At 36.6% G+C, this 13373-nt stretch overlaps 1 protein-coding gene across 3 annotated transcripts in view; it reads right to left on the bottom strand.

Moving 5' to 3' along the window:
- Positions 1 to 13373, bottom strand: part of LOC134537348 (serine/threonine-protein kinase Genghis Khan) — an 82596-nt gene that overhangs the window by 25500 nt on the left and 43723 nt on the right. For all 3 annotated transcript variants that reach the window (XM_063377690.1, XM_063377689.1, XM_063377691.1), the window contains exons 20-21: positions 5198 to 5349; positions 3484 to 3718 (exon numbers count right to left, since the gene is read on the bottom strand). In XM_063377690.1, coding sequence (XP_063233760.1) covers positions 3484 to 3718; positions 5198 to 5349 — 387 coding nt within the window. The remainder of the gene's footprint in view (positions 1 to 3483; positions 3719 to 5197; positions 5350 to 13373) is intronic.

Below are 13373 nucleotides of genomic sequence, written 5' to 3'. Positions count from 1 at the left end.
AAAAGACTAATACAGTAAATTAATATGTAACTGATTGTGACTGATGGCCATTATAACAAATATGCATAAAAAACTCTTAGGTTTCTTGGCTATCTTATGAAAACACAAGGATTGTAAGAGGTCTTGTTTTAATAATGAACCTACCAGGGGTATATGCAGGGGCAAGAGGAATATATGCCTCCCCCAAAATCCTAAAAGAAAAATCTATATTCCCCCCCCCCCCCACCACCCAAAAAAAAATAAAGCCAACAGGCTAAGTGCTTCTATACCACTTTCCTCCTCCCCATCCCCCTTCCTCCCTCATAACAAAATTCTGCATACACTTCTGAGTAGAACAACTTTAATTTTTATTTTTTTTAATATGAACTATTAACACTTCCATGTTTATGCAAGTCATTTTTTTGTGTTTCATTTTAAATGTAGCACACCTCCAATTTCTCTCTGTCAACTTTCAGGTATCTTAACTACTTAATTTTCACCACTCTTATTTTAAACCCACTACACCAATCTCAAAAAACAAAATTGGAAGCATACCAGTATTGAAAAAAATATATATTTAATTTTCAAATAAATATTTGGAAAAGTATAGGATAAACAAAATGCATGACTAACACAATATAATGTCTACCAGAGGTTGAGGGACAAAACCACCTTCTAGAATCTACATCATTCCCAATGATGCTGTACCGAAGATTTGGATAATTCACTGGTCAAGGCTGCTCAGAAATATAACTTGGATAATATTGCCAGCTGTTATCTTAGCAGCTATTGCTTAAGCTGCTCTTTTTATTGCAGCATATATCATGTTGATCCATTACTGAAATTAAAAAAAAATGGATTAAATAATTGGAATGCATGTACATGAGAAATTGTTCAAACTGAATATTATTTTACATATTAAACCATCAATTTCTAAACTTGCTGAGAAAAAGTAATCTATTAATTTATCTTAATGAAAAAAAAAGGGGGAGGGGAGAATTAAAATTATTGAATATTTCTAGACAGTTTTTAAAATAATTGCAGCATATTAATAATTTACATACATGTTGGATCATTAACCAACTTGAATGCCATCTTGAAAACAAAGTTGTTTACTCAGTACTTACTCTAATTACTAAGTACTTAGTTTCACTTGTTTAAGTCATTGGTGAGATTAAATTAAACAGCAATTAAAAAAAACATAGCAATGAACTTTCATATCCTCAGATTATAAAAATAAACTGTTCTTACACTGAAAAATTTTCAAGAACTGTTCCATAATAACTGTTTAAAATGTCAATCTTTTTAAATTGAAACATTATGGGCCTAATTTTATCCTTAGAATATGCAACCCAATACACTGAGGAGTTTAAAACAGACTTCAAAAAAATGAAAATACAAAAAGTAGCCCATATCTTCTCCATTGTAATTGAAGGCTGCTGCTTACATAAAAATTGTAATGCTATATTCACTAAAGAAAAAAAAAAGAATAATATTTTGCCAATGGTCAATGGTTTTTAATGTCCCTAAACGTTTGTTAAGCCTCTTTGTCAGTTAAATCCACAGATACATGCAAGCTTCACATTCATTATTTGAAGAAAAATTGGCTGCAAACTCTCTGTGGCTCTTAATAAACCACACCATGATTTCTGTTGGGCAGCAGTAACTTTACCAGTGCCACTCTAAGGCTTATTTTAACTGAGAACACAAATATTCAACACAGTGTCCTCTTTAATAGCGGCATGTGCACTCTAGTCAAGAAAACCACAAATTTAAATAATTTACTGTAATTAAACTTTACCAAGTGTACGAAGGGAGTAAAAAATGTTTGAGTGACCTATAATATAAATATTAGCAAAATTATTTTTATTTACGAATGGTACTAATATCTTGGAAACATTGTTTCAAAACACTTGTATATAAAATCTACGAAAGCACATGAGTATTAAAATATATTTATAAAATTTTAACTGATTAGATTACATAAACTAGAAAGCTCACCGCTGGAAATATGTTAAAAAGTGTAGTTTTTATTAGGTATGCTAATAACCACTTAAATATATCATCAACCACATATATGTATAACTTTGAAGTATAAGGTTATGTTTTTACACAAGCACACAAAACTTGACTAAATATTTTTTTTAATTCCACTCTTCATATCATATCAATAATAGGTAAAATAAAAACAGACACGGGTTCGTGGTAATTAGTTGTTCCTTTAATTTTGTAACCTGTAGAGTGGCCTCATTTTCATTCTATTGAAGTTTAAACATGCTTCTCGTTCGATGTTTATGTTTACATGGCAAGACGCAGTTAGCCACAATGACGACGCGAAATCTTTAACTGCATTTTTGATTTAAACTTCTACGAAAAAGGCAGCAAAAAAAGCTTTAAAGACTTTATTTAAGAAATTAGTGCATTAAAAAAGATTATTTTGTTCCCAGTAACACTAAGTATTCATGATTCACTTACAAAATAGTCTGTTCGACGAACATATTAATTGTTCAATTGTTGCTTGTCCTCTGACGTCATGGATTCGTATCGCAGGTCAGCGTTACCGTGGAAAATAACGAAACGCATATCGCAAGGTGGGTCGTAATCACCAAATGTGATACGTGTTTCGTTACCGCGTGAAGAATAACGCTAGTCGTCGATAGTGTTCGTAATCAGCCCGCTGCCTCACCTCAATTCCTACAACGAAAGAATATCAATCAAAACTTGTTCTACTGTATCAAATAATTACTGATCCATCCTAAAGTGTAATTTCAATCAAATTAAAAAAATAATAATTAAGACACAGTATTCAGTATTAGTATAAACACATGTATAAAATTAATTTTTTTAATTTAGTAAAATAATAGAGATAGAAATTTAATTAATAATAAATATAAATATTCTTATTTATTAATTTTGATTATTTATTAAATAATATTGTAATAATTTATTAAGCAAATAAATAATACATACGGAAACTTAACTTAACTTATACAAAAACGCTTGCAAATACGCTTGAAAAAGTTTATAAAACATAAATTTCTATCACTGATATTAACAGTAAATAAATGTTTTCAATGACATGGACCAGCATACGATACGGACAAGTACATGCTTTAAAAGCACACATCGATGGCTTGGAATGAAAACCTAGCATCTCAAATTTCTGGACGAAAATACTTTTTTTTTTTTTTTTTTTATGTTTTTGGCTGGAAAACCTCGTATCTCACAAAACTTTTTTTGGCTGAAAGAAATAAAATGTGCATCCTACTGCTTTCTATCTGGGAAAAAATAAATAAAACCACGTGTATCAAAAGGGGGGGAGGGGGGGGGGGGAAGAAACAGGTTTTTGTCTCTGCTGTAAAATTCACATTTTATGAGATACAAGGTTTTCATTCTAAGCCATTGATATATATACTTTTTATTTGTATGTGGACTTTTTTTTTTAAACTATCGCAGTGGTTGCCACCCGCTAGATGCCTTGCGTGCCGCCAGTGCAGAACTCACTCTGGTCGGAGGGCACGGGGCAGACGGGCGGCACCTTGTCGCAGCAGCCCGTGTGGCAGGCGAAGCCGCACACCTCGCACACCACCCCCTGACGAGTCAGCCCCACCATGAGCGAGGTGCAGTGGCTGCACTTGGTGGGCGACGAGAAGGTGCGCACCAGGAACTGGTGGCACTTGGGCCGGGGCTGGGGCGGCGGTGGTGCCAGCTTGCCCGCCCCCCGCGGCGAGCCGGGGTCCTGCCGGCAACCGCCACACTCTCGCCCCGTCCGTCCACTGCGTACTCCGCAAGTACGAGGAGCACAGGGGAACTGGGATGTGATTAACCACACTCGTGCCCTTCATTCATTAACATTATCCAGAGGCATTACATACTTCGTAAGTACGGGGAGCGTAGGAGAACTGGGATGTAAAACGGATGTGCAAAGTAACCACACCTCCCTCTCCAACCAAATTTGTTTTCATCGTCATTTGTTTTCATCGTCTTCCCCCTCTTTCAATCGGCTCCACCCCTTTTCCCTCTCTACCAACCGCTACCAAACACATAAGCCCCTTTCCCCTCATCTCAAAATTTTTATTAAATTCTCTGTTTCAAGTGGTTCGTTGTTGGAAAACCCCCACAGCCAAAAGACTCTACAAGAATGAGTAAAAGTAATACAAGGGTCAAACCCCCACCACGCATACCTTTGGCTTACTAATAGGCTCATCTAAGTTAGCCTCTTAGCTACTACATAATATTAACTTAAAAAATTATCTGGTAAATATATTAAACAAATTCTTGACAAGCAACAATATGGTTTGTGTGACATAATTTCACAACTTAAAATTATGTTTAAAAAAAAAAAGTGTGTAATAATTATTCTTAGTCACTGAAACTGGTTTCAGCTGTGTAAGAATTAGGAAAAAAAAATACTTAAGTCAAAGTCAGAGTTTCAGGAGAACAATCATTTATGAACAGCCGGACATTAATATGTAATTACTTATGCAAAAAGGCACACACCACAAACAAAATGCACAAATACGAAAATAGGCCTGGTGGGAAAGAAATTATAATTAGTAAATTTGTATACAAGCTTATCATTGTTTGCCAATATGAACTGTCTGACAAAAAAATACACACACAAAACTAAATAATATTTGAAATAAAACAAATAACTAAAAACCAATAAACATACAAAATTATTATTATTATTATTATTTTTTTTTTTAAACAAGCTGACTTGTCAGGGGTGTATCTGGGTGTGTGAGGCGGGATAATAAGCGCGACGCTCGCTGGTGCTTCTAGCGCGGTGTCGCCTCTGGACTGGCGCGCAGTCTTCTCGTCGTCACAGGACAACTGTGGAATTTGAGCGGTGACCGTAACATTATATGGCATAGAAATGAAGATAAAGGTATAATGCAAGTACCTCAAGTGCTTTCAAGAATCTGTACCGGTTGTTCTACGCCTAAAAATTACTCTGAAAACATGCGTTTTAGCCATTTTCACTGTTTTAAAAATACGGTTTAAAAACTTAATCCGAAATCAAAAGTACTTTTCGGTCCCCAGCGAATTCTTAAATGATTTTCGTAAACAGACCCCACTCGGATATCTCGAGCAGTTTTGAAATCGCGTTGTTTCTCCTGAAGCTCTGCGCACCGCGTGTGTGTGTCCGGGTGGGCTCTACTGGTTTACGTGTCGGGATACAACTGGTGTTGATGAAGAGAGGGGCAGCACTCACCAAGCTGAGGTCAGACTTGCTGCTGGTGACGGAGGGAGCTCGGTTGTCCTCCACGTCGCCGTCCTCGCTCTCCACCGAGCCACCGTGCCGGTTCGACGACTCCTTCAGGAAGTGCTCCAGGTAAGACATTTGCGAAGACGGGCGTTCCAGAACTGCAACAGAGCCGTCTCGTGGAGCAACAACACCACAGCAACACCAAGCAAGCAGCTGTATGACGCGAGCACTGGACAACTATTCCAATAATAGCAAAATGACTGAAGTTAACCAACGTGGCACAGTTCATTAAAGTTATAAAAAAATTGGTTGTCTGTAAAGTCGGTTTACGGACGATAGTTTAACGTGACAACGTCATAACAAAACATTGATGAAATGATAGATGCGGCGCAAGCGTACAATGAGTGTAACGGGGCACAGTGTAACGGGACACAACATAACGGGACAATGTGCATAACGGAACAATTTTTCGTGCGTGCAGCCGGCGTTCATCGATTTATTAGACGTTGTCACGTCAAAAAAAAAAAAAAGAAAAACATTACATTGAAGAAACCACCCTGAGTCACTAAAACCAGCTCCTAGGGATAATCAATAACATTCAAGCTTGAGAAAAATCATGATTCCAAAAAAAGATTGAAAGTCCCTCATTTACATGCTCTTGAATGTCTTGAGAATTCCAAACTCTGGTGTTGTTAAGAATCCCTAATCAAATACAACAATACTGATTAAGGTGCTAATGGTTAATCTGTGGGAAAACTGACACAATAAGCCCAAAAGAGATATGTTTCTAGTAAATGGTAACATCTTGGATACCAACTAATTTTTTTCAAGTCACTCCTATGTAATCATAATTTTTTTTTAATCCTTTCAGCAAAACCTTTACTCTAAATTTAGCGCAGTGAAAATATAATGAAAGGTCTTTAATCTGGCATTCAATAGTTCGGCACAAATTAAGTCGATTTGCACGGATTTCTTCGTGTGGTTTCCAGCTGTTGGCATTACTACATTCCCTGCAGTTTTAGTTCGCTCTGAGTTTATCTTTACTGTCAATTTTCATTTCAGTGCAGCATTTCCTGTTTAATGGCAGGTAGGCTTGTGCGAATGCTAGGTTTCCGATGCAAAGTGAATGCCAAATCAAATGTTTAAATTATTCGCACAGTCAAATCGAAATTGCGAATACTGTTCTCAGCGAAGTTGTATCATTGTTCATACCCTCTTGGGCAATCAAAAATTAAGGAGGGCTTTCAAGGACTCCTTTATTTCATCACCTTCATCACTACGAAGGGTAGAAAAACATTTTCAATATCTCAAAGAACCTCCAGAAAATAACTGTTAAATTGTTACTGAACAAAATATAACTTCATTTGTTGATTTAAATTCTTACAGGTAAGGCCCTATTGTCCGTAATTATCTCTGAAACAAATATCTAACCCAAGCACAGTGTGTTATCTGAAATTTACAGCCCTAACATTTAATTTGATTTCAAAATACATTTCCTTTACAATTTCATAGTAAGACAGTAAAACACACCTATTTAGTTTAAAGGTATGATACAAAATATAAAAAAAAAAAAAATACTAAAACGTGTTCTATATATAAAAAAAACCTAATCAGGTGGCTCAAAATTCACCAATTAATACCAAATTTCCTGGCAAAGTCTAATTGAAAATCGAATATTGAAAGATCTTCGATTGATTCACTTTGTCGAAGGTTCGCACAGGCCTACTAGCAGGTTCCATTTCACAGTTGAAATTTTCTCATCTGGTATTCCTGTTGAAACTATATTGATATTCAATAATCATGCAGAACTGCTATGGTCCAGAATGTGACAGATTACAGAGCTTCCAACATAGTACTAACTTGAAACTAGTATTGTAAATAAATTGGGTTGCTAAGTCAAAAAGTCAAAAGGATTTTGTTGATGACAAACTCAGGAGCCAAACAAAGCATATATTCCACACTAAAATCTGTCAGTAACAATTAGTGTAAAACACAAGCTTAAGTTCCAAACTAAAAAAATAAATTAATAAATAAATAAAAATTTAACACAAATAAAAAACTGCATTTTTGGGGTGTAGGAAGTTACCAAAATTGACAAGTTTACACAAATGTGCACAATGTGCTATGCAATTGGCATTTTCAGAGTCCAATACAAATGTAACATTAACCACCAAAAAAAAAAAAGCACAAAACAAGACTTAAAAATTATATTCAAGAAAGCTTGCAAATCATTAAACACATGAAAGCAAGCAAAAATCACTGTGAGGCACATAGAGACTAATTAATAAGCTTGTGCAAAGAAGCGTGTACTGACCAATGTTGAAATATGTCGCACCACACAATAAACAAACACACATAAAGCAGCACTCCAGCTATCACTTTATCTGAATCAAAAAATAAACAGACGAAAGATAATGCTTGGCATCTTGTTTTATAAGCCTCCTCACACACCTTTCTATCATGATTCATTACTGAGCTGTATCTTCAGCTACTTAAACATTTATCAGTGGAGCATGGACAAGTGCCATTTTTTCAGATTTAACGGTGCAGCAATCCTACCGTTTTGTACAACGTTAAAAAGCAATCCTTCTTTCGTGCAATTTAACTTGCTTCACCTTTCTTCCTGGCATAGAAGTGCCACATTATCAGTCGCCACTTTGTATGTGTGTACTCAATCTCATAATAAAGCAAAATAGATGAAAATTTAGTGCTTCACATCAGAGAGCGATATCAAATCAGCTCCAATGTCTTGCTATGCCATCTGAACTCCCGCACTATACACCCTTTACAAGTTGAATTCTGCATCGTTACCGTTTTGGTTTAGTGTGTTTTATTTGATTTGGCAAAAAAATATTATTCTTATCAAACAAGTATTAAAGCCAAACAAGTTTTAATGAGCGCTGAACCATTGCCTGAACTTCTACTGGCAAACGAACGCAGACCTTCGGTTGCCACCCTTGCCAACAAGAGACTAGGCACATTTCTCAGCACACAGAACAAGCACGTACTTCTACAATAAGTGTAGTGCAGGGAACAAAACTGGAAAAAAATAAGTTTGTGAAGCTAGCCACCACACTCGATTGTTTGCTGGAATACTGCAACACACCACCGTGCCACTTGGCATAAAGCACATCACTACACAAAATATGGAACACAGAGTAGGCAGAGTTTCCTAAATACACACAAAAGAAGTCGATACCGCACTTCAGTAAAACTGATTTAAAACAGACCGTTAGGAATTACTAGATCTTTGTTGATTTGGCTAAGAATCTCGATTAGATTTTTCTTGCAAAAGGAAAAAAAATAAATACAACAGTTCCTCGTATTATTTTACTACACATAAATTATCTGTCATTACTTTGGCAAAGGACTGCAAAGAATCCAGGACGAAGAGGTGACAAAATACATCCAAATGGAAGTATTAACATTTATTTGTTTAAATTTTTTTTAAATTTTTTTCAAAGAATTTGTCAGAAATGTTGACTGCCCTGAACAATGAATGTAAGAAAAAAACTTTACTTAACAAATCTGCCCAGTGCTGAACCATGAGAACAATAGGCTGCACATATGCGTTGGTGTTATCCAGAGGCTGAACATTTGGGAGTCTGATGCGACTACTACCCTCCTACCCTCCCTACATCTCCACCCCTTCCCTGGCGTCTGTCCTCGGCAGCGTGCCTGTGCCGTGCCCGAACAGCGCGCCCGCCGACCCAGCGAGTGCCAGGCAAACACTGAAGAACCGACGTGCTTCGTACCCGTCATCACTTAGGTCCACGATAACCGCCATCTATCCCGTTTTCCTTCCCCCAAGTGTTACACCTTCTTTCCAGGCCAAAACACACATCCCAACACTTTATAAATGCATCTGCAAAGACAGACGGACCCAAACGCAAACTTAAGAGGAGACTGGCAATCCCAAAGCCGACACTGTTTCGAATGACGTTCACTAATCATGGCTTTACGTTAAGGGTGATGTCGATACGAGGATGCTCGTATTAATTATTTATATAACAAGTGTATTTATGTTTTTGAAGTTATACTTCTTTAATTGCATTATGAAAAAATAAGTGAATTTTTGTGATGCGCACGCGCCAGGCAACACAATTTTCACAAGATGAAAAAAGGCTACATAATTGCATGTATAAAGATTTTTTCTAACTGCATTCTGTGATTCCTTGGCAATTGTGAGAAGTTGCCCAGGCATTTCTGACGATCCTAGCAGACACAAACTCTACGAACCACAATCAAGCCGTGACGCTCATCACAGTTTTAACCACCTAAGATGAAGCCTAATTATTATTTCTGAAAAGAATTCAGAAGCGTGTTGCACTTATAAATCATGGTTAAAACTCGCAGCAAGTTACTACCCACCCATAGTTTACTTCACATACAAAATTATCTATGATTAACAACAAACAATTACATAGCCACTATCTAATTTGGTGAGTGAATTAATAAACATGTCATTACCTGGTTTTTATCTTATTATTTTTAATTTGGTTACTGAATATACAATTTTTTTTTATTATAATTATGGTAGTGGTAATAATGTCTTAACGGTCGCCACATTAATTATATAGCTTACCTCACAATCAAACTATTGTTTCTTGAATGTTGGATGATACTTTAAATACATACTAGCACTAAACATGTTTTATCAGGGATCCTACGCTCTTACTTCAATCAATTTCCCTGAGTTTTCCCTGGTTTTCCCATCCCACCTAAAATGTTCCCCTTTTTTATTCAAGCAGTAGATATATTTTAATACACACTGACATTACTATCAAAGGACATTTCAACAAAAATAAACAACATGCAGAATATACTATAAAATGTTTTCCTACACAACACTTTGCTATAAACTTTACATATTAAACTCTGTCTTAAAAAAAAATTATATTTTTTGATCAAACTTTGAATAACATATTCCTGTTTGTCATCAGCAAAAGACTATAGAAATTTGACAGCTTCAAATTAATACACAGTTGTTTAAATCACTTACATTTAATTAATGTCGGTAGGACTAAGATGCATACAAAGTTACGATGATTAAAATCTGTACCTATTTAAAGACATTAAGATACTACCTAGTATGAAAAATTACTTAGGTCATTTTGTAACTAATATGTTGTTAATTTCCCAGAGTTTTCCAGGTTCTGAAGACATCTTTTTTAATTCCCTGAGCTTTTCCTGTCTGCACGAACCCTGTTTATGAACCCTTCCCTGTTGGAAACTGCCTCACAAACCTTCTAGTGTGCAATAAATTACAGGCAACTGAAACAATACTAGCTCACCATCTCCACTTAGCTGCCCATTTAACTTTCAAAACAAAAATTCTTGCAGACATTTTGGCATACTAGTTCTTAAAAAAAAAAATCACACAAACAAAAACATTGAAAATTTCAGATTGTACAAAAATACTCATGATTGAATGAACTACTTAGTAATGAATGGTATGCAAATCATTGGAAGATTCAAACCGTGCAATAATGCATTTCTATTTACATAAAAAAAAATTTATTCCATAGCCGACAGTTGCAAAATATATTATCAGCACAAGCACACAACAGTTAGATGTTAACCTACCTACGTCACAAATGCACTGAGGTCACATGTCAAAAGCGCAGTGAATAGCTACCGTACCAAACAAAAACTCAGTTAATCACTTTACTTTTACTAGCTGCACAAGTGATGGGTGTTTATTGCTCGTGCTTTGGCTTCAAACAAACTCCAGCAAGGCTGTCTACAAATCGTAAAAAAAACAAAACGTAGCTGTGTGTACATGAAGCAAACGAGGTAAAACCAACATTAGTGGGCCAATCCACACACTCGTTAATTACGTCCACCGACCGACCGCAAAACAGGGCAGTTGCGTGTGCAAAGTTTCCACATCGTTAATGGACCAATCCCGGGGCGTTACTCGAGACGAGACTCGAAACACAGCACAACAGGAGCCAACGTGATTGGGTGAATGAGAGGAGCGGGTAAGCAAGATGCAACAGGTGGGCGGGCGAGCAAACCAGGTACGTTACCAGACGGCGAGACGGGCTGGCGGAAACTCGGTCAGAAATAGATTTTCATAAGGAGCAGAAGCAAGCCCCAAAGACAACTTGTCACACCGATAAAGAGGGGCATTTTGTCTAAACAGCACAAAAAAAAATGGAAAAAATAAGAACTACAATAATGCACTGTTTGACCAGACTGCTAGAACTGAAACTTTTTTGACAAGATCTCAAAACCATTTCAAAAGTCAATAAATAAATTATAAATGATCATCACGTGATAGGACACATCCCGTACAAATTATAATTTTTAGCTTTCATGAAGAAATCACTGTCTTTTAAAAGTTTTAAACTGAAAATTGTGTCCATTTCTCATAAAAAAACTATTTTTATAGAGTGTACCACATTTCATTTTTACTGTATTTAAAACTAGTACCTTACATTGCAATATTTAATCACTGTTTTAGCAGTAACAGAATTTATACTAGGTATCTAGGTATATAGCCTAAGTTGATGATCTATTCTATTGTAGTAGGGTTAGGATTTTATTAAAAGGTGAAGTGCAATTATACTAAATGCCTTAGCTGTTGTTTATGCAGTATCGAAAATTCGAGACAGATTACTACAATCATTATAAAGCAGCTCACAACATTTCCTCAAAGATGAAGTGTTTGGGAACACACAAAAAAAAGGGTTAAATATACCTGAAATATTGTTGTTGTGTCCAAGCTTTCGTATAACTGACAAAAAAATAAACAAAACTTCAATCATAAGAAATATCAAAACACCAATACTCAATGTCTACCAAAAATGCACTTTCTTGCAAGCATGATTTGTAACAACAAACAATAAAAGATAAGGATTCAAAGTATTCGTCAAGATATCTGAAACCATGATACCCATTTCACCATTACAAAAGTTTTTCAATATTAAAATCACTCCATGCATGAGTGAAAAACACCCGACACATGATGCGCGTTGCAACTGCGGACTGTAGACACACACGAAACACCCTCGCTCAGGAGTTTCATGCCTGTGGCACGAAAACCACATTTACTAATAGGTAAAAATTGACTTCATTGGCAATTCCGTTAAAAAAAAAAACAGGGGGGTTGTCTGTAAAGTCGGTTTACGGACGATAATTTTACGTGATAACGTCATAAGAAAAGACTGATGAAAAATTGCATACTTTTTAATTTTCAAATATTATTTACAGTTTTTGCAAATTAAATTTAAATAATTTGTTTAAATATAATAATGAACAATTAGTTAAAAAGCCCGCCTTAACCTGTTTGATATTATAGAAGATTTTCTTGCACGGTGGTTGGCCGGTTCTTGCACGCTCGGCTCAGGCAGAACGTGACACTTTCTCGTGCGTGCAGCCGGCGTTCATCGATTTATAAGACGTTATCACGTCCAAAACTTAGCAAATCAAATAGATTGGTCACCGCCTGCACCAGGCCTACTTCCTACGCAGCATCACTGCAGTCTCCACACACTCGGCCCACAGCAAGTGCAACTCCTGAGGGGGAGAACCTCTCCCGAGCCCAAATTTAACTTTTATTTTTATTTTTGAAGGGTGTATTCATGTTTACTTAAATATAATAATTTATATGTAAAACTTTTCTTTCATATAAGTTGACGTCGTCCCAGGTGCTACCGTGGCTCGCACAGGTCGTTATGCCACCTTGGCCACCCCCGAACACGCACGGTCTACGATCGGACCCCGACTGTCCTGGCACAGATGAACCGCGGGCACACATCGACAGGAGCATGGGAGGAGAATCCCCCGAACAGACATCTCAACGGAGCATCGCGTAGCTGCGGCTATCGCTACCCGTAGTGGGGGCCACACAGTACTAATCTCTGATGTGTTCTGCACCTCACAAAGCGCTGCACGTGTAATCAAGTAACCCGTCCGTGATAAGTGTTTGGCCCGAGAAATCTGCATCACATCCTTCTCGGTGTTGCATTTTCAAGGCCCAGGAATGTATGCGGGTCCAATTCATCTAGAGTATAACTGAATGTAGCGGAGAAGCATTGTTTCATAAGTATTTATTGAAATGTTCAATTGCCCCCCCCCCCCCCCCCTATAAAAAAAGGAAAAAAAGATGACAATACTAGATACAGATGCATTACAGACAGTACCCAAAACTTGTAAAATTGTTATAAAACATTTT

The sequence above is a fragment of the Bacillus rossius genome, chromosome 12 (assembly GCF_032445375.1).
Source record: "Bacillus rossius redtenbacheri isolate Brsri chromosome 12, Brsri_v3, whole genome shotgun sequence".
NCBI lineage: Eukaryota > Metazoa > Arthropoda > Insecta > Phasmatodea > Bacillidae > Bacillus > Bacillus rossius.
This window is presented reverse-complemented; position numbering and strand designations above follow the sequence as displayed.